This window comes from Trematomus bernacchii, unplaced genomic scaffold (genome assembly GCF_902827165.1).
Source record: "Trematomus bernacchii unplaced genomic scaffold, fTreBer1.1, whole genome shotgun sequence".
NCBI classification, from domain to species: Eukaryota; Metazoa; Chordata; class Actinopteri; order Perciformes; family Nototheniidae; genus Trematomus; species Trematomus bernacchii.
Window position 1 is genome coordinate 370,085 of NW_022987313.1, and position 21,038 is coordinate 391,122.

A 21,038-nucleotide genomic window follows, 5' to 3' on the forward strand; every position below is an offset into this window, starting at 1 on the left:
TCCTATTCCATAGAAGCAGTGATTCGAAGCTTGCTTCAAATCACGTGACATGTGACGTCAGAAGCAGCAACTGCTTCAAATCACGTGACATGTGACGTCAGAAGCAGCAACTGCTTCAAATCACGTGACATGTGACGTCAGAAGCAGCAACTGCTTCAAATCACGTGACATGTGACGTCAGAAGCAGCAACTGCTTCAAATCACGTGACATATGACGTCAGAAGCAGCAACTGCTTCAAATCACGTGACATGTGACGTCCGAACCAATAACTGCTTAATTTCCTGAATGAATCAACTCACTGGTTCGCCGTCCAATCAGGTGATTCAATGCACTGCCTCGTCTCGATTCGGACAGGTGACAGGTTGAAACAGTTTCGAATTTGAGCGCTTCAACACTTTATAACCGCTCTAAACAATGCGCAATGTGTGGGTTGTTGTCGTAGTTTGCGTTGTTGCTGTTGAGTTGTTGTTGGTATTGCATTTTAATTGGATCATTATAGAGCAAGCCAGGAAGAAAGATAGGTCGTTCTGGCTCGGGAAACACTTCGAAATTTGGAGAAGTTGTGAACAAAAAGACAATTATGACTAATATAAAAACAGTTCAATAGTTTAAGGAATAGATAGCCCAGTGGATAGAGCCGGCAGCCCGAATGCGGCGATGTCCTCTGCAGCTGGTTCTAAGCCCGGAATGGGTGAACTTTTAATCATTGCTTTACTGATAAAAGGCCCTCTCCGCCCAAAAAAATGTCCAGCACTCTCTAGTCTCTTCTCAATAACCCAATACACACAATTATCAATCTTTAATTGCAAATAGAACATGATATTCAGTCTTAGTGTGTGTGTGCATCGAATATTTTTCAAGGCAAAGATACGTTAAACCCACTGCAGCCTTGCACTTCGCCAGGAGAGGTCGCTGTAACTGAAGCTTCGAGAAATGAACCTATTTCCGACACAATTGTCCAAGTGGTTCGATGCTTCATCCAAAGCTTCATTTTGCCATCACTAGCGTTTAGTCATGGCAGCATTGAGCTGAATCCGCCGTGTAATTCTGAGCAGGCATTAGCTCCCCCTCCTCTTCTTTTTTTTTCAAGCTAAGGACCCCGAACCTGCAGTTCTCTAACAGGCCTGAAATAAGAGGGATACGAGGGATGTCTAAAATGCATGATCTGTTTGGTATTTTGAGCAAAACACATCATAGACATGTTTTTTTATACTTTTTTATATATCTGAGACCCATAATATATGCCTAAAAATAGCATGATAGATAAAGACGGTACTCACTTTTGTATCGAGTGGATGTTGAGAAGGTATCCTCAACAGGTTTTTGGGGGTTTATATAGATTCGTTTTTTTCCAGCAATCTTTTAAAACTAAGTGAATGGGAGAAATCCCTAAATCCTCTTGAAACCTACCACACTTTATAGATCTAGTACTTCAGCATTCCTCCAGCCACAGACTTCATTCATACTTTAAACAGACCGCAACCCTTTGAACTATTAAACTTCAACTTGTCTACAATATCATGACCTGTTGGGTGTGGGGTCACCCAATTATCTCTCCTGCTGTATTTTCTCTCAGCCCATGTTCTTTTTTCCTTCAAGGCAAGTATCTTCTCCCATACATACTTTACTTACATAGAAACATGTGCAGTATCTTTTCCAGATAAATGCATGTATTTAGCTTTTTTGATACCTGCTAAAGTTAAGTAATACATTAGCAGCAGCAGCAGCAGGGTTCCACAATCACACACATTTACATTCCAGTTTTCTATGGGGTTCATGAGGATAATTGATTGAGATCACAGATACACTTTCCTCACCTGTATGTGTGAGACAGTACATGTTTAAGTGTAAGAATTGATACAAAAGTGTTAAGTAGCTGATAATAAGGTGAAGGAGACACATGCAGATTGATGAATTAAATTAAGCAACAGCAGACACATACAGGAAGCTCAGGTTTGTCATCTTGTGCTTTTTATTTTAAGTCCTTCTTATTCCTCTCTCTTCTAAGGTCTGTTTCTGGGGGCGTGTTTTCATGAAGCACACCTGACACTACTGCTGATGACCATTACCTCATTAGGCTGAGTCAAGTAGTCAAGGAAGAGAGGGAAGTGGGTAGATGTTTTTCTTTTAGAGTTGGTCTTTGTTTGGTATTTTTTAACTTTTATTGCATTTTATTTTATAATTATTGAGCAAAAGTTACTTGTATTTTCGCATATGGAAAGGTAATGTTGTAAATATATAATGTTGCTCTATTGTGTGAGTGCTTATGTACCCTTTAGTGTATAATGGTGCTGGTAGGAAATGATATTTATAGGTGGGGCCTTGCGTCGGCTTCTGCACCTGTGAAACTGAATTTGTTGGTCCATCAACCTTCTACACATTGGTGAGAGTTGTTGTTTATATCCACTTATATAAATCAGAGCTGGGGGAAAAAATCCCTGCTGCTCATTTCTACATCGCACTTAACAATCCCACCAGCTTTAATCCTGTTTATAAGGCTTCAACTCCATCAAAACAATAACTAACATATTCACATTCAGTGGGTGTCGCCTTAAATATTATAATACCTTTTTGTGACCTCATACATAAGCTGCTTGTTAAAATGACAGTGCTTGTTGTTGGCTGCTTTGAATAACAACAGCAGCAGCAGACCTGCACTGTACAGCCTGCTCGTAAATTTCACTCAAGCAACTTCACGGGAGGTCAAAGTTCACATCCATGCCATGCATCTCGACAAGTCGCCTGCCAAAACAACAAAGAAGTGATTAATGGATGTTTTTCCGCCCTTATAGCACCTCTCCCTCAAACAGAGTAATGACCCTTTTCACAGACACAAGCCGGAGCCACAGCTCATCATATTGTGAGGAGTTTTTAAACAACGGAGAACTTCACCCTTTACCAATTCATCAGTTAACTAAGTGAAGTCAGTGGTAAGAAAAGGCCTCAGTTCAAACATTAGATGTTCTGCACCCAGAAAGAGGCCTTTTATTGAATCTCTGGCCTCTAAGGGTGGTAGAATTGTCTGCTTCATGCTTCTTGGTTACAATGGAATGGAATCATACTTAAAGTGGACCTATCATGCTATATTTGAATAATATAGTGTAGGACCATACCTATATAAGGCATATTTATACTTTTTTTTTTTTCAAAATACCAAACAGATCATGCATTTTAGCCATGCCTCATTTTGCTCAATTTGACCATTTCTAGCTCTGGGCAGATTCAGTGAGAACAGCACCATCTACAGGCCTGGCATATGTACTACAGCGTCTCCAGCGCTTTCGAACGGCAATGGCCGTGGCTGTCTCCTCCTGATTGGTGGAGTTGGCCCAATAGCCGTAGCGCCACTGTCCTGACGTCAGGACAGTGTTCAAATCTGGATCAGTTTTTATCAGATCCGTTGCAGCCCCTTTTTTAGAGATTTGGGTATGGAGGAAAATAGAGAGGGTTGTGTTTTCTGACACTTGGTGAGTTCCCTGGAACACCGGGGACACATATTCATGAATAAAAGACGTGCATTTTGCATGATAGGTCCCCTTTAAATTATCCATCTCAATCATAGATGATGATCCACTCCAAATGTCTAGTCTGTATATGTAGTCCTCTGATGAGGATGTGTCTGAATACTCACAGACTGCTCTATAGAATTCAGATTTGGATATGCTCTGATGAATATTACAGAACCAGACCTGCGACTGGAAGCTAGAGATCCTGAGTGCATCCGACCTCCGGTGGTCCAGTGAGGAGCAGCTCTGGACTGCGGTTGTTCTGAGGTGTACATTTGTGTAAAGCATGCATGTGAATCAGGATGTTCCTGGATACGAGCATGCTCAGCAAGTCTCATCTTAATAAATAATGGCTTAAAATAAAACACAATAATAAGGATTTCACATGGAAGCGTACTGTATGTGCATATTTTTTTCCGCTCGGTGTAATTTGTCATCACAACGTGGACTTCCATCGGGTCCTCACTTAGCAGTTAAGCTGGAAATAACCCTTGCTTTGTGATGGGTTGTTAGCTTGCTCTCCAAGGCCATTCATATTTTATATGACAGCCTGGTGAGAGCTGAACTAGCCAGGAGACACAACTACAGGCAGTTTACAAACTAATGAGCGGCACTATCTGCCAGAGGAGCTGAGCGTCATCATGGCCGTATTGACTAGGAGGACGCTAGGGAAAAAAAAAAAACACACATGAAAATGGATTGGGAAATGAAGCGGCCAAAAAAAGAGATGGATATGAAGGGGCTTTCCACTGACTCCACAGAGGAGGCTCATTACTGCAGACGTCAGAGGGAGGATAGTGCACTGAGGGAGAGATGGACGGAGTGGAGGAAGTGGGGTTGGAGGAGAAGGGAGAGACAGATGGAAGGAGGGGGGGGGGGGTGGCAGCGCTGAGACACACAGCGAGGGAGGAAGATGGCGAGGTAAGTAGGGAGTCAGGTGAGTGAGGGAAGGAGGCAGCTGTAGGGAGGGGGAGTGTGGGAAACATAGATGGATGTCTGGATGGAGGCGAAGGAGCAGTAATTACAGGCCTTGTTGTGCGGTTGCAGAGATGGAGGAGACGCTTTTTCAGCACTGCCACTCTGCATTAACCCAGCAGAATGAAATATTCAGCCAATAGGCCTCGGCTGAAACACATCCAGTGCCCGGGCTCACGCAACATTTAAACACCATTCATGTTCTATTCATTGCAAGAAGACCTATTACATATAATCATCATTTTGGTTTACTTTGTACTTCAAGACATCTTTTTTTTCATCTGTAAATGCAACACTGCATACTGTATGAGTCTGTAGGTGAGAGAAGCACATGGATAATGACTGCAATTAGGCCAGGAAATCATTGGTAAACATGGCCTGGGATTTGATTTCCTAAAACCACACAGAAGGATGAAATGCTTTGTGCTTTGTATCTCATTCTAGAGTCTGAAGTAACAACGGTGAACCGCTGCCTGGATGCTGCCAAGGCGTGTAACATAGACGAGACGTGTCAGAAGCTTCGTACAGAATATGTCTCGTCCTGTATCCAGCCGTCCGCCCGCTCGGGGCCGTGTAACCGGCCGAAGTGCAACAAGGCGCTGAGGAAGTTCTTTGACCGTGTTCCCCCTGACTACACCAACGAGCTGCTGTTCTGCCCCTGCACCGACACGGCCTGCTCAGAGCGCCGCCGGCAGACCATCGTGCCGTCCTGCTCCTACGAGGAGAAGGAAAAGCCCAACTGCCTGGCCCAGCAGCGGATCTGCAAAGCCGACTACGTGTGCAGGTAGACTTTCTAAATGTTGTCTTACATGCTGCCTGCTGCAAAGAACACGTGTCACCTAATTCCCTGAGTTGGCATCCCTCGACTCACTGAAGCGATCGTTTGCTGCAATTCTGTTGAAGGATCAGCTGAAAAACCCCTAGCTTTTAAACACACGTTTTATTAAAAAACATTCGACAAAGCCACTCAAACAGAGAAGCCTATTAAAACAAAGTATGCTCAGCAAATGAACTCTAGCAGTCAAGCAGTAAGATCCCTTCAGAAGTCAGAATGAACACTGTTTGAGCTGAGTCACTGCAATCATGCAAAAGTACATATTACATTTATGCTAAACCATCAAACCATTTTAAGATATTGGTTACATTTTGTAAAGTGTCCTTGTTTTTGCATTACATACGTCTATAAAATGTGTAGTTTCTTTAGAGGTCGGTCAGGAAAGAAAATAAGTAATCCATGACAGCAAACACTGATTGATTTAGAAAGTTGTGCTGTGTTCAAGGGCCGCTCTGGTGCCCTGATATCAAAGATTTAAAGCTGAAATAGATTTTATTTTGTGAAGGTTGGAGGGAGAAAACGTACATAAATGGAGAAACAAGCTTTGACACACTATCAGCTTATCAGGGTTTTTATGTTTCACTTGTCAGCACACACCTGCCTGAGGTTACTGACACATCCAACATCTTGTTTGATCTGCCAACTCCTGAGAAAATTATCTAGGCCTCTTTGTCTTAGATGTTTGACCAGCTTCGCCAGACACTTATTTACTTTGGCTCTCTGCTGTTGCACACTGGACAGCTCTTCTGCAATAAATAGTCCGAGAGAGCCGGGGGAACTCAACGAAAGGGACTGGAAAACGCTTCCCTGAATTGTCAGTAATTATGCTATACCTTAAAAAGGACATGTTGCAACACAGTCTCACGGCATTTCGTGTTATAGTCACGAAATTAATCTATTGATTCGTGTTCACCAACACGATTTCGCCATTTTTTTCGTGTCACACAGAACGATTTTAAAAGCAATGTAAATAATAACAAATTAGAAGGAAAAAGACATTTAAAAAAATACAGATTTCAGTATTCTGACACAGAACGATTTTAGAAGCAATGTATTTATATTGGTAGTATGTTTCGTGCCTGCACCAAATAATAACAAATTAGAAGGAAAAAAAGGTTACATAAAATACAGATTTCAGTATTCTGAGGCTCTGAGCCATTTCTTTTCCTCACTGACGGCACAAAAACTCAGACATTATACAATTTAAAATAAAAGGGATAGGGTTAGGCTTAGGGTAAGATATTGAGTAAGAACATGTTTTTATGAACCACACAGCTTCTGGTCTTCCAAGACCCGACCGGACAAAAAGACGTGTTGCAGGCACGAAACACACTACCAATAGAAATACATTGCATTTAAAATCGTTCTGTGTGACACGAAAAAAAGGTGAAAATCGTGTTGGTGAACACGAATCAATAGATTACATTAACACGAAATGCCGTGAGACTGGGTTGCATATTGCCACTGATAGTTTCCTATATTGAAGCTGCATGAGTTGATTCTTTTGTGTGTTGCAAACTGTTGCCTGAGCAGGTAGGTTAGATTCACATACACTACCTTACAGGTGCTGAAAACAAAGTAAACAACAGAACTACAACTTTAAAGTACAGTCAAAACAAAACAAATAGCTAAAAGAGGCAAACAAGTTATGTTGAGCTGTATGTCATTCTTTGAGACACCCCTATGTATCTTTAATAAGACGTTTGCTCTGCCACCTATGGGTCAATCACACATGCTTCTAAAATGTCATGTCAAACCCACTTTATTTCAGTCCAAACACCATCATTAGTGTTCAAAGTGAGACCCTTGAGAACCATCAGTCTTGACAGTACTGACCTTTTGAAAGACAACATAAGCTATTTGGGCTAAGCCCTCTTGCAAATCCACTTTTTATTTATACCTCTGCACAAAAGAGGCATTGCTTGTAGACTTTTTTGAGAAAGGAGTTAATGGTACATGTCTTTTGAATAAACTCTGTGGGCTAATTATTACAATAGCAACCAAGCTAGCTAGCCAATAGCTAAATACCTCACTTGAGCCACAGTCCTGGTTAGCTAGCTTGTTAGCAGTGAACTTGCAAGCTGCAGTAATTCACAAACAAGTCGTAGTCACAGTGCAGCAAAGCTTCTAACACCTCTTTCCTGCAAACATGCAGCTGAACTCTGTGATGTTACTTTCTCGTGTTGTCGGGTCTTTATTGTGAGGCAATATGAGTTGCAACCTCTAAAAAGTTAGGTGTTGACAGAAAATAACCTTTGAACACAAGTTGCTCAAGTTTATTTTCGCGGCGGTAGTTTCTCCACTTTTGTGTTCTCTATGAAGTGCTTTGTTGATGTGGCAGCCAGGCATAATGACTTTCTCTCAGGACAATAAATGGCATTGTGTGTTTAGGAAGATAGGTCTGGCTGGTATGATATGTTCATTTAGATTTAATTAGTCAGCTGTGTTTAATTAATTCAATTGTTACACTCATTAACTGGGTTTAATTAGTTCAATTCAACTCCACATTTTCTGAAAGCAGAATTGAACAGCCGCCAGGCAATAAGCCACTGTGTGAAATAATCATTATTAGAGCGCCCATAATCAATGTGGAATCACACATGACTGTCCTGCCAAGGTGCTCAGAAAATAGTTGTCAATTTACTAATGAGACATCATCACGATCAGCAAAGTGCCTGACCCTCTGTACAAGACAAGTTGTCTGTATTTACTCTGTTTTAAATCCCTGTGTAGCCTATGTGAGACACTGATGAAAACAAATATTGCATTAAAATTGTAATTGGGTGTCAACATCCAATCAGAAAACAAGCAATGTCTTTATCAAAGTCATTAAAATTCAGAGTGTGCATTTCTCTCAATCACTGGGCAGTGAAAACATGGAGTTCTCATACACACCCTGTCATCCTCCGCTCTCTGACAGCAAATGGTGGCCAGCGTTTAATCTAGTTCTTCTTCAAATGTCAGAAAGACAAAGGGCTTCATCTGTCACGGCTATCGATCAGGCATTATTCTGCACCGCCGCTCCGATGGATGGAGCATCTCAAGGCCCCTGCGCAGCCCCCCAATCCCCCACCAGTCAGCTGGCATTAACCGGCAGCCTGCAGAGGATGCCTTCACTTAGCACACAGCCTATGAGTTCTACGTACATCATTACAATGACATGACAGACGAGGGGAGAGCGGGGAGTTGTGTTGCCCCGAGGGGATCCCGTTACAAATGCCAGGCGACCGGGCCGTTGATGTGATATGATGGCCGCGATAGCCTTGTGTGATGATGATGATGAGGCTAGATGTCTTGCCGACTGGCAGGAAAGGTGAATGACTGAAGGCAGAGCGGCTGTGGGAGGAAATATTTCTGTGTGAGATCCATGTTTGTCTAATCGGCTCGCAGCCAGGCCTGCCAGACAGCACCCACGGTAGTTAGAGAGCAGAGTCAAGGCCTATCTTTGCCCCTCATTGACTCCTTGCAGACTGGCAGCCTTCCAGGAGAGCTGGGAAAAAGTGGGGAAGAAAGAAAAAGAGGGATGAATGTCGCCAGAGGTGACTGGAGTCAGGGTTAAAGTGCTTCAGAGCGGGAGATCTTGACGAGTCGGAGGGAGTTCATGTAGGAGTACAGGTAGGTAGATTAGCGTAGTGGGTTTCAGATCCACATGCTGTCATTGAGAGAAAACCCCAGCGCCGGGCACCCCCCAGTAACACAATGTGTGCAGCAGCCAAGCACGAGTAAATGATGGATGGCATGTTATTGCTCCCACAGGTCTCGCTGGGCACAGTTCCAGTATGATTGCCAACCGTCGGAGCAGGGCGCCAGCGGCTGCAAGCAGGAGAACTACGGAGCGTGTCTGCTTGCGTACACCGGCCTGATTGGTAAGAACTAAATCTTTCTGTGCCAGCTCCGGCTCTCCCACCTTCTGTGATGGATCAGCAACAAAAAGGTTTTAGAGGGAGGAAAGCGGAGAGCAGACAAGTGCACTGAACAGGACTCAAAAGAATGAATCAACGATTGTGATGAGAAGCGGTGTTCAACAATCGATAGAGCGCTGATTAATGTGGCTGCAGCATGCTCGGCCAAGTCGTCGGCATTATAAGTAGTGCAATTACAACTATTGACCGCTGTTTTGAGGGAATTATCCCTGACGTGACTATGAGTAGGAGCAGGCAGAGGTGTAGAACACAGCTTATTGCGCTTTAGATAACAACTTGACAAAATATCACATAATGCACAAAAGCTTGTTAAAATCCACTCAGTATAAACATGTCATTATAGGACAACAATACCACACTGAACTGCTGCAAAATGAGGAGGACAAAAAGGTTGTTTAGTTTGCAACGTGACAGAGGGGCACAGATAAAGAGTCAGAGTCAGGAAGGTGGGCAGCAGTGATTGGCCATTCTCATCTAAAGTAGAAGTGAGACTCTTAAGGTGTTGTTGTTTGGAAGTCTGGGACACAGAAAATCAATGGAGGTAAATCAAAACTTTTTCGCCACACTGCCTCAAAGTGTAGCGATTCTATATCCCACCTCTTTTACAAAGAATACAAGCTGCAAGGCTATATTACCCTTTCTGCAGAGATGACTTCCCAATCACTTCCTGCTGAAAAGCTCCAAAGGCAGAAAGGAATACAAAGAATACATCTGAGGGACCTCTGTGATCAAAGTCCTCTAAACCGCCTGCTGCCGTGGATATGAATGTTGGAAAACTAAAAGAAAAGCTCAAAATGACCAGTGCTGTAACCACTGTTTGAACTTGGTCTGTTTTAGCATCAAATAAGATAGATCAGGAGGGCGACGCTGTATAAACATGCAGCTCTGTGATCTTTATGTATGCTTATGATGAATACATCCCTGAAGAAAATCACATTGCAAAATAATTGCCTGTCATGAAAAATGAGAAGCAGATAACCTTATTCCTATACCTAACTATTCCCATCAAGATGTATACTGTATATAGTATTTATTTTAGGCCTAGTAATGTTAAGCCCTATCCCCAACAGACTTATCTAACCTGCCTGTCTCTGTTCCCTCTACTTTCATCTATTCCTCTTTTTAAATTCGCCACAGATTCTCTCACAGTTGATACATTTACATGCACACCAATTAATCAATTAACCTGCTTTTAGCAACACTACAATTATATAAATTACCATTCAAATGCCTTTTATTTGATTATTGCAATCAGCGTACGATTTAATCAAGCATAACCAGATTAAACAAGTCAGTTCTGCTTATTAGGACATTAAACTTCTCAGTCTTTCTGACAAAACTGCTCTTTTTATGAGGTTCAAAAGCTTGAATAACAGAAACATAAAAGTTAGGTAATTTCAGTTAAATCAAATAAGAGATTGCTTCCTATTCCTGTGATCTCATTGCTGGATTCATTATTTTTGTAAACCTAGTATATGGGAAGTTGTGTTATGTTGCCATGCCTCTGAACTGACAGATCTGTGTTATTTCCTCTTCTCTACAGGAAGCACAATAACTCCTAACTATCTTGACAACTCCACCTCCAACGTGGGGCCGTGGTGCTCCTGCGCAGCGAGTGGGAACCACAGGGAGCAGTGCAGCCTCTTCCTCACCGCCTTCCATGACAACATCTGCCTGAGTGAGTACCAGCTGACCTCTGGTAGTGGGGAACACAACGGTCATTGACACTTTGATACTTCAGGTCCTTTTGATGTAGCTTAACACTGAAGCCTCCTCTGAAAAACACTGTATCTATGATTGGACTTGCTTTCATCTGATCAATTTCACTTTGAACAGTTAAAACCAGGTTAGCAGTTTGGCTCTTTTTGCCTGTTATTTTTCATTGTTTCATGAAACCTCACTTTGGGCAATCATTTCATTTTCAGGTAGTTCATTTTGTTCATCTAAAATAACATCTGGAAATTACTGCATGAAGAATTTATATTATAATTTATTATTCAATTCAGGTTTTTTTTACCAATGTCCTTTCATGTTATGGTTTTACGCACACACAAAAAACATACAATTGAAATGAGATTTAGCAGTGTAGAGAGAGCTTTGAAACAGCATTAAGCTGTCAGGTAAGCACATTAATATGTAGAGAAAATACAGTATAACAGAACAGTAATCAACATTTCAGTCTCTTACTTTATGTTTGCAGACAGGTCAATACCACCCATGAGTTATAGAGTTATACAAGATACAAAAATATATATATATTAACATTTTAGAACTAGCTATTCCTTCTGCTAACGGTAGGAGTAGAAGATTCCTATCCAAATTGAAAAAACAAGCATGGATTTGAATCCAAATATTTGGGTGTAATGATAGCCTATCAACTATCTGGGAAAGACCACATTCTGCAGAAGAATAAAACAAATGTTTAGTTCCTCCGCCGCCTTAGGTGTTTCGAGGCGAGCAGACAAATTATTCTTTAGTTTTGTACTTCTATGCTCTGAGTGCTCGACAGTTATACCACATTTGCAGCCTTCAGATGTTTGTCCACCGCTTTTGAATTCAAAACTGCCTCATCAAATGAAACTCTGCTCAAAGACTGAAGATTGTAGGTCAGTTCTTTGATAAATAAGCCTTCATAATAATATAATAAGGCCTGCTAGCAACAACATATCTAAGCCCAACCATATGCTAAAGTAGATTTAATGAGATGTTAGTTCATCCTAAAAATAAATGTGGTGCTTAATCTCAGATCAATTTATGTCGAAGGGTCTTAAATCTTTTGTCTTTGGTGACATGTTAAATGTATGTTTTTCACTTTTCTTCGTTGATGTTGCAAATAGAGCTGCTGTGATGCTAGAACAACTTGATCAGACAAAAAGCATTATCATGAAACTGCTAAACTAAACTGACTTTGGCTACCGACTCCAGCTCTATATTTAACACACAGACACAAGAGTGATATTTACTTTTTCATATTCCTTCTATAATTTAACAATTATAGAAGGAATATTTGGACTCTTAGCCTCAATAAAAAAATCCATCTATCGTTAAAAACCAGAAAACTAACAGCAAAGTGCTGCTGACGTTTACCAACAATTCATCTCTAGACCTCCACTTTCACTCTTTAAATATCCTCGGGGAGTGCTGCAGTGTGACACATGAGTGCAGAGTAAAGACTCCGTCTCCATGTGTTTACTTCAGTCTGTATTAATTTATTTGGTCACATAAATAAGACTCGCAGACAACACCCCCCTGAGTGATGGCAGTGGTGACAAAGCGCTGTTATTAATAGCTGGTGACACACAGTAATGGGTATAATATCTGCTTGTTTAGATTATGATGAGACATTTATCACTGCATAAAGAAACATGGCTATTTATGATATTAGGTCCCTGTTTATGAGTGGCTGAACAAATGATAACATAAAGACATCATTGCCATAAGGATTATCCACCAATCCTCTGTAATCTTTTACCTTTTGTGGAAGCTTTTTTTTGAAAAATCCAATAACATAAACAACAACAAACAGAGCTGATGATAGCAGATGATCCCTCTGAATGAGTGATGGCAACAGTGAAAGAAGAATGATGGCTGTGACAAAGTAATACAAGCTGTAGCTGCTGGAGTCACCGCACACACTGGAGTTTATTCTGGGTTATTATTTTTCTAACAACAGAAGAAGACGGGTTCCTACAAAGCCGTCGGCATGAATAATAACTGCAGTGACAGACCGATGACACCAGTGACAACACAAAGCAAACGCCAGCCGCTGTCATGCGGTGACACAACAGATTGGCGATGTTTGTCAAGTGTATACAAGTCTTGGTTCAATTATTACAAAGTACCAACTTCCCATCAGACATCAGACAATATCCTTCCGCCTGCTTCTACTGGACACGGCTGCATTGAGCGATGGGTTTATTTTAGAGACCAGCTTGCTTTTCAAGTGTGAAACTTACAGACACCGCTGCAGATTTCTACCCACAAATGATATTGTTCCTTTGAGAATGAACAGCTTGCCACATTGTTTCTTTATGCTCTTTGTTGTCCAATAAAGTTTCTGACGGAAAGTATACACTTACTAAAATTATATGGCCTCAAAGAAAACTGCTGTAGGCTCTTGTCCAACATCAGTTTTCAATGTCAGATAGATTCTTGGTCGAATGCACTTATTGTAAGTCGCTTTGGATAAAAGCGTCAGCTAAATGCTGATGTAATGCACTGTACATTGGACCCCAAAACAACTTTGTATTACCGAGCTGGTGCATTGAATAAAATGTATCTGTAGCCTGCGTCTGACACGCTGGCAGCCTAGATAAGAAGTATTTTCCTGATGTGTAAATCTGGAACAATTTGTAATCCCTATATTCCAAACTGAAGATGTTGATAACTTGTGGCTGGTAGGAGTAAGTGAGCTGTCAATGACGGTATGAATAGTCAAATAAAATATATACTTTTAAATCAGGGATCACCACAAACACAGAACATTTTGAGCAAACGGTCATAAATATGAACAAAAACATACATTCATTTTACAGTAGTATGCGAGATTAGCTGCGGACACATAATGTATATATGCATGCGCACGCATACACACGAATGATATGTAATCGCAATCATTTAAATCTCTAGCAAACAAAAGTTATTCCCCAACCCTTTCTCTTCTTTACTTACGGCTCATTAATTCAGTAATTCAATAATTGTCATTTGCAGGCTGTAATCTTAAACAGAATCAAATGTACTTGTGTTTTAATTTAATGTTTTAACAAGTTTAATTATTTACAAGCAGGAGCTGTGACGCAGGAGACTGGATCTTTCCTTCTCCTGGTCTACTCTTTTCAGGAAATACAGGTGCCGTAGCATAAGGAAATAATAATAACAGTGTACCGGATCGTCCTTAAATGAAAATAAAAGTGTATTTTATGTGATTGTAAATCAAGATGAAAATAAGCTTCCAAGGTAAAGCCAAAGTATTTTTTGAATGGATGTAGAGAAGCAGGTAAAATTCACCATCTTGGGGTTAATCCAGTTCTCAGTGTAATGATCACGTGAGAGGAGGCAGCGAGGCCTCATTATCAAAGATGGAGAAACACAGCATAAAATCATCTGGAGGAGTAGCAGCAATTCAACAGAATCTGTACATGAGAAGATTCATGAAGAACAAAGAGAATACAAGCTCAATAATACTCATTAAAAGCATTATCTTCTTCTCCAGTGACAAAACTCTCCGTACAGTAAATCCCTTTTATTAATTGAGCTCCACAAAGGGATCGCCACTTGACTTCCTCTAATGGGTTTTAATGAGTGTGATTTCAACTCGCAGCTGCACAATCCCAAACAGAGAAACCATTTCCCACCCAAAAATAATTCTGGTGTGCCAAACAAACTTTTCTATAAAACAGAGAATAATCCAAATGAATTGATAGCCCAAGAGCATATTTCCCTGGAGGGGAGGATGTGTTTTTGCAGAAAATGGAACCTCAGATTAGGTTTACTTAAAGATTAGATCACTTAGTTGCACAGAAAATGTGATTTTAGGTACCTTTACAGATCTGAACTGGGAAGGAGAGCAGTATAGCGTATTATAACTGCACATCATTTCACGATATAGCCACAGTTTGATGTTTCATTACTGTACCCTATAAGTAACCAGCATTTACTGTAAGCATTTCATTTATTTGTACTTTCGCCTAGTTGTACTCCCTTGTTTCCCATGGTCTTGTTTTAAGCACTTTATTGGTTCCTTATTCATACCACAAAATGACACTCTTAATCGTGGGCTATAATATGAAGTGTTACCGTTAAATGTATATAAACACAACATTGCCCCCCTTGTAAAATATAAATTAAAGTAAACCGACCAAATCAAAGACCTTAAAGCAACAGACAAAATATTTGGCAATTTTAGAATCTTTGTTTCAAATAGTTCATTGTAGGACAAAGCCATTTTAAAAAGTGCCTCTGGACAAGCATCGCTCAATCAGAAAGTGACAATGCTTGTGTTCTTAAGGTAACAAACTGCGGATACCACTCACAACGTACATGATCCTGTAGTGAGTTAAAGCTCCCAGGGTTTTTTTCAGCTCGGTTGATGGATGTCTTGTTTTCCGATGAAACTCCTCATGTGCATCCTGCAGCCGGGACTCTGCAGACTTTCAGCTCCACTGTGCTGTTTACTGTAAGCTCCTTAGAGGCCCAGCAAAACAAACCTCAGACTGACAGGCCTCATTTCAGTCTGAGCAAAGAAACACCGCTCGCCTCCTGTCTCAGCAAATGGCTGAGCCCAAACAGCGCAGACGTGATAATAAGGTTGAACAAGTTTCTAATGGCAAAGGCGGTGCAAAGACCAGCGGTGCACGTCACGCTCGCGTCTCATTTGGAATCTAGTCTCATTTTCCCGGCAAAGCCACAGTCCTATTTTGGGAGAAAGTGTGCATAATGATTTGGCAAGGAGAGTTTGGATTGGAGTCAATCATTTGGGAAAATGAATCCGCCCTAGGAGACATACCTAATGTTTTTCCTTTCCCCCATGTTCCTCGTGTAATCACAATATACAAAGTAAAGTGTTTTTCATTCTGCCAAAAGATTCTGCAGACCTACGCTGACACTGGGATGATTCTGTTACACAAGCGAACGGCACCATCGTCAATTAAATAAATCCTCCTGGTGCCTTTTGGTGCTTACCTCAAACTGCGCCTGGATTCTTTATCTTGCGTGCAGAGGCCCCCCCCCGTGCCGTGGTGCCGGGGTGTGCTTGCTGAGACAGGACTTCAGATGGCCTTTGATGACTTTGTAATTTAACGTAATTTGGTTTCCTGCCTCCCAACTAATGAGGTGGACGGAGAGAATGGTGGCAGGAGAGGAATGCAGCCGTATGCTGAAAGGGGAGGAGGAAAAGTGCTGAAAGAAAATCCCCCTGTAGAGTGAGCTCAGGTTTAAAACAGCTGTCACCCTGCCTTACCTCCTCATCACAGGGATAATAACCACATCACTATGCACAACAACAGCTCCGGACTTCTCTGAAAGCTGAGTGTGTCAGGGAAAAAATGAGAGGACACATGGAGGTGAAGCTCATTTATTTCTGCAATTATTCCGTTTTTTTATAGAAGTTGAATTGCTATTATAACATGAGAAAGTGAGGGTAACCAGGGATACGGCAGGACGATGGAGCAGGAAGGGGTGTGTGCACAGGATGTCCTTTACAGTTGTGATTCAGGGTAACTATGAGGACGGGGAAAAAAAAGCCCTTAGGGAGAAAGTCAAAGAGATGCAAGATGGTGGTGCTTAAACATCCATGTCCAAACATTTACAAAGGAACTGTCACAACAGCTTACCACTGAAGGTATCAATTGGCGCTTCATCTCTGCGTGACACGGCTGTGAGGCGTGGTGGAGCAGCTGGAGATGAACCCTGCGCCTCTCATTCGTCAGCCTGCCCTCCACAGAGCTAACTGCACACTGTCCCACCTGTCCTGCAGCACTAATGGCCCACAGCATCATTAGCACGCCGGTCCACAGCCCCTGTCTGCAAGGTGGGCTCAATCTGTTTTCCTCACTATTGACTCGTTGCTGTAACTTGCAAATTCCCTAATTAGCTGCAGAGCTGGCAACAAGCGAGCGGGTCGCCCTACAGCCCCCCCCCCCCCCCCCCCCACCCCCATCTCCTCCATCTCTGCCTAGCTGATGCTCAGTGCTGCTCTAGTGGAGGGAGGCCAGTCAAGACCCTGCATTGATTGCTGCAGATATATTTTGTTTGCAAAGGCAATGGATGGATCAATTTGTTATGATCCTGTGAGAAATCAATGTTTGTGTGTCACACCCCGATACTCCAGCGAAGGCTTTGAAATCCCATCACTAATAACCAGTGAGTCGCTTCTGACATTGGGGTTTTTAGTTCGCTGGGAAAAGATAGAATAATGGTGTGATTTTCCTTTCTAAGCACCCACATCCATCTTACAGTATACACAGTGGATATTAATTGATGAATCCCTCATTCATGTCTTCATTTGAGCATATTTTAATTGAAGTGACTTTCATGCAAACGTAATTGCGGCAGAGTAACCCATTAGCCGGATGAGAATGAGTGCTTTATAGAATATTAATTCATCATGTGATCATAATTCAGTCTGGTTGTCGCAAATCCAAGAACTGATGTCCTATGGGGGGTGTGTGACACTGTAAATTATACATAGTACAGAATGTACACACTATACTATTCCCTGCAGTCACAGCCTACTTACTGTAAGTGACCCATTTAGGTATTCACCATGATCATTATATCACACCATAACAGACAGCTGGAAGAGGAGACTCTGAAAGGATGACTGTCATTTGAATCCACTTTTAAAGAAAACCAAGGCAAAGTCCAGTGTGACTTTTCTTCTTTTTGGAAATTGGGGTTGAAAGGAAATAAGTGTTTTGCCATCCAGAGAATCGAGGCCCTCAGAATCATGTTTCTGATACACTTGTTTTCAGTGCTGACAGCAGAGGAGTAGTTTCAGTCAGGTGAGGATTCACACCCGAAGCTTCGAGAGCATCTGTTTATTTATTAGAATGACTTCCAAACTTGAACATCTGCTCCCTTTTTACACCTGTGACAGAGGGAAAACATTCCTCCAGTCATGATTGCCAATACAACTGTTTCAACAGTGCAATTTGTTCTACTGAGTGCATGTTTCAACACTAGTTTGTGTAAATACAGATGCTAACATCCTAGCAAGTCATAGCAGCAGGAGATTGCACCCGTTGTTGTTGTGAGTCATGTTGACTTTAGATAGATTATATACTTTCAACAAACAAACATTTTTGGCGACTCAGCGAAGAGCCTAAAAACGCAACATTATTGTTTTGTATCTGGCTCTTTAGCTTCCAAATATTTCCACCATGTGAAGAAGCTTGTCATTAACTTGTCACTTGTTGCTGTGCAGGTAGTGTTTGTTAGGTTTATCAGAGCTTGCTTACTGGAAATAGAAACCTGCTGCTGTAGGAAAACCAGCTAATGAAGAATTGGAAAACAAAACCATTTCCTTTTCAAGCGGCTGCAATTAATATTGGATGTGATGACTGTTTTCAGTGTGAATGAAGATCCCCCTTATAAACCTTAAAGGGGACCTATTATGCTAAGCGTGTATTAGAAAGACGAACGTACACTGCTTGAATGAATGAAATGTACTATTTTTAAACTAAACCCCTATACATGAGCTTGACGGTACTTTAAGAAGTAAAAAGAGACTTCCGGTGAGCAAGGCGAGTGAGATGGCTGCTTAATTTTTAGCTCTCGATAGCGATTGGAAATCAACCCCCTTAACTCGCCAAATAATATACAAATCGATGTAATTTTATTGGAATGAGAGGGGGAAAGAGAACTAGAAGTCAAAAGAAAGGTGACAAACTAGAAAGACAGAATTCACCGGAGATGGAAGATGCTCAAAGCTCCGTTAGCTCCGTTAGCTCACAACAGGACTCGGCAGACACCATGCGCTCAGTGCTCCAGGAAATACGCGATTTCAGGGCTGAGCATAAAGTGGACTTAAACAAACTTAAAGAAGAAATCAAGGGGGACATGAAATCTGAACTCGAAGATATGAAGCAGGAAATTTACCAAAAACTTTCTGCTAACTCCGCGCTAACCCAGGCCCACGAAACTAGGCTGAAAGAAGCGGAGGAACGAATCGATGAGGCGGAGACAGTAAACATGGCTCTGTCAGATGCGTTGATTAAATCAATGAAAGAACAGAGAGCCATGCAGGGGAAACTGGTGGATTTGGAAGGTCGATCCAGGAGAAATAATATGCGCATTTATGGAGTACCCGAAGAGAAGGAAGGTAACTCCATGTCTGACTTTGTGGATCAACTTTTGAAAACTGAACTCGCTTTACCGGACACCAACCTACAGATACAACGCGCCCATAGAGCTGTGGCTCGCAAACCGGAAAGGAATGCACCGCCAAGGTCCATAGTGGTGAACTTTCTGGAGTTTAACACCAAAGAAAGGGTACTGAAAAAGGCCTGGGAAAAAAAGATACTGATGGAAGGGCGACGTCTATCGTTCGATCACGACTATGCAACGGAGGTCGTCCTGAAGCGCAAGGCGTACGTGGGAATAAAGAGGGTCCTTAAAGAGAAAAATATACGTTTTCAGACACCTATTGACAGGATGCGTATTCACTGGGACTCGGGAACACGCACATACGACAGTGCGCAAGATGCAGCGCAGGAGCTGAGGAGGAGAGGTTTCTCCGTGGAGATACCAGACCGCAACGCTTCGGAGCTGTACCCGGAGATGGAGCGTCTCCACCAGACCAAGACATGGCAGCGCGTCGGAGAGAGTAGTGCAGGTGGGGACGAGACCGCGAGCAGAGTAAGGAAGAGGCTACAAGAGTATGAGCGGATCCCTCCCGGGACTAACTGATTCATATTATATATTCACTGTATATATTTGTCACGACTTCATTTGGATTATATAAATGCTATCAGATGCTGTTGGACTACTAGGATGCGTGAGACTGCGTGTTTCACCTCTAGTGAGGGGCCCTTCAGGAGGAGGCTCTCCCCTCTACCTGCCAACGGGGACTTAGGGTGGCGAGGAATCACCCTACCTTGGAAGTCTACGTTTTTCTTTTTACGTTCTACGTTCACTACATGTGGGCCAGATGTTCAGGTCTGTGTAGTTTTCAGTTGTCTGGAGTTTTGTGAATGCAAAGGATTGGGTAATTTAAATGCCGTACAATAATATAAAAGTGGTGTCACTTAATGTAAATGGGATGAATAATCCAGTTAAAAGGAGCAAGGTCCTGGCTAAATTGAAAAAAGAAAAGGCCCAAGTACTATTTTTACAAGAAACTCATCTGCCTCAACAGGAGCATGAAAAATTAAAACGCTTTGGTTTTAAAAATACGTTCTATAGTTCTTACAAACCTAGCCAGAAGAGGGGAGTGGCTATCCTTATTTCAAATGCAGTTCAATTTGAACTCCATAAAGAAGTTAGGGACAAAGAGGGACGATATATATTAGTGAAAGGAAAGCTTGAAAATGCAGTGGTGACATTGGTCAATGTATATGCCCCCCCAGAGAGTAACAAATCTATTTTTAAAAATCTGTTTGACGTCATTGCATTAGAGACTGAGGGTATTTTGATATGTGGAGGGGATTTTAATGTGGTCCTGAATCATACCATAGACACTACAAGTCACAAAAATAGCAAGAAGCACCTGACCAAGTTTGTTAATGCGTCAGTGCAGGAAATGGGACTAATTGATATTTGGAGGGAACTTCACCCCCTAGAACGGGATTATACACACTATTCAGTGCCCCATTCTGTGTACTCCAGAATTGACTACTTTTTAATAAATACGGGTGAAAGTCACAGGATCACAGAGAGTAAAATCGGGGTGGCAGATGTTTCGGATCATAATATGATTAGCTTGTCAATAAATCTGAACAGTAGACAAAAGAATACAGTGTGGAGGCTCAATGTGGGTGTTTTGAATGATAAGGCGACCGTGGAACAGTTAAGGGAAGAGATACAAATATATATAGAGGAGAATGATAATGGGGATGTGGACCCTGGGATACTGTGGGATGCTTTGAAGGCTGTTCTCCGTGGAAAGCTGATCGCCCTAACAGCATCACAAAAAAAGGCCCGGCTAGCCACATACAAATACAAAATAGAAAAATTGAGAGAAATGGAGACAAAACATAAGAGTACAGGGGATCAATCGGCATTACAACAAATTAAGGAAACAAGGGGGGAGATAAATGAGATCCTTAGAGGAGAAATAGAAAAAAAGGCAAGGTTTTTAA

The 21,038-nt window shown here is 41.8% G+C and overlaps 1 protein-coding gene across 1 annotated transcript in view; it reads left to right on the plus strand.

Annotated features, from left to right (window-relative positions):
• gfra4a (GDNF family receptor alpha 4a) overlaps window positions 1-21,038 on the plus strand; it is a 130,805-nt gene that overhangs the window by 100,559 nt on the left and 9,208 nt on the right. Inside the window, exons 4-6 of the mRNA XM_034125986.1 lie at window positions 4,927-5,266; window positions 9,074-9,183; window positions 10,784-10,918. Of these exons, the coding sequence (XP_033981877.1) occupies window positions 4,927-5,266; window positions 9,074-9,183; window positions 10,784-10,918 (585 nt within the window). The remainder of the gene's footprint in view (window positions 1-4,926; window positions 5,267-9,073; window positions 9,184-10,783; window positions 10,919-21,038) is intronic.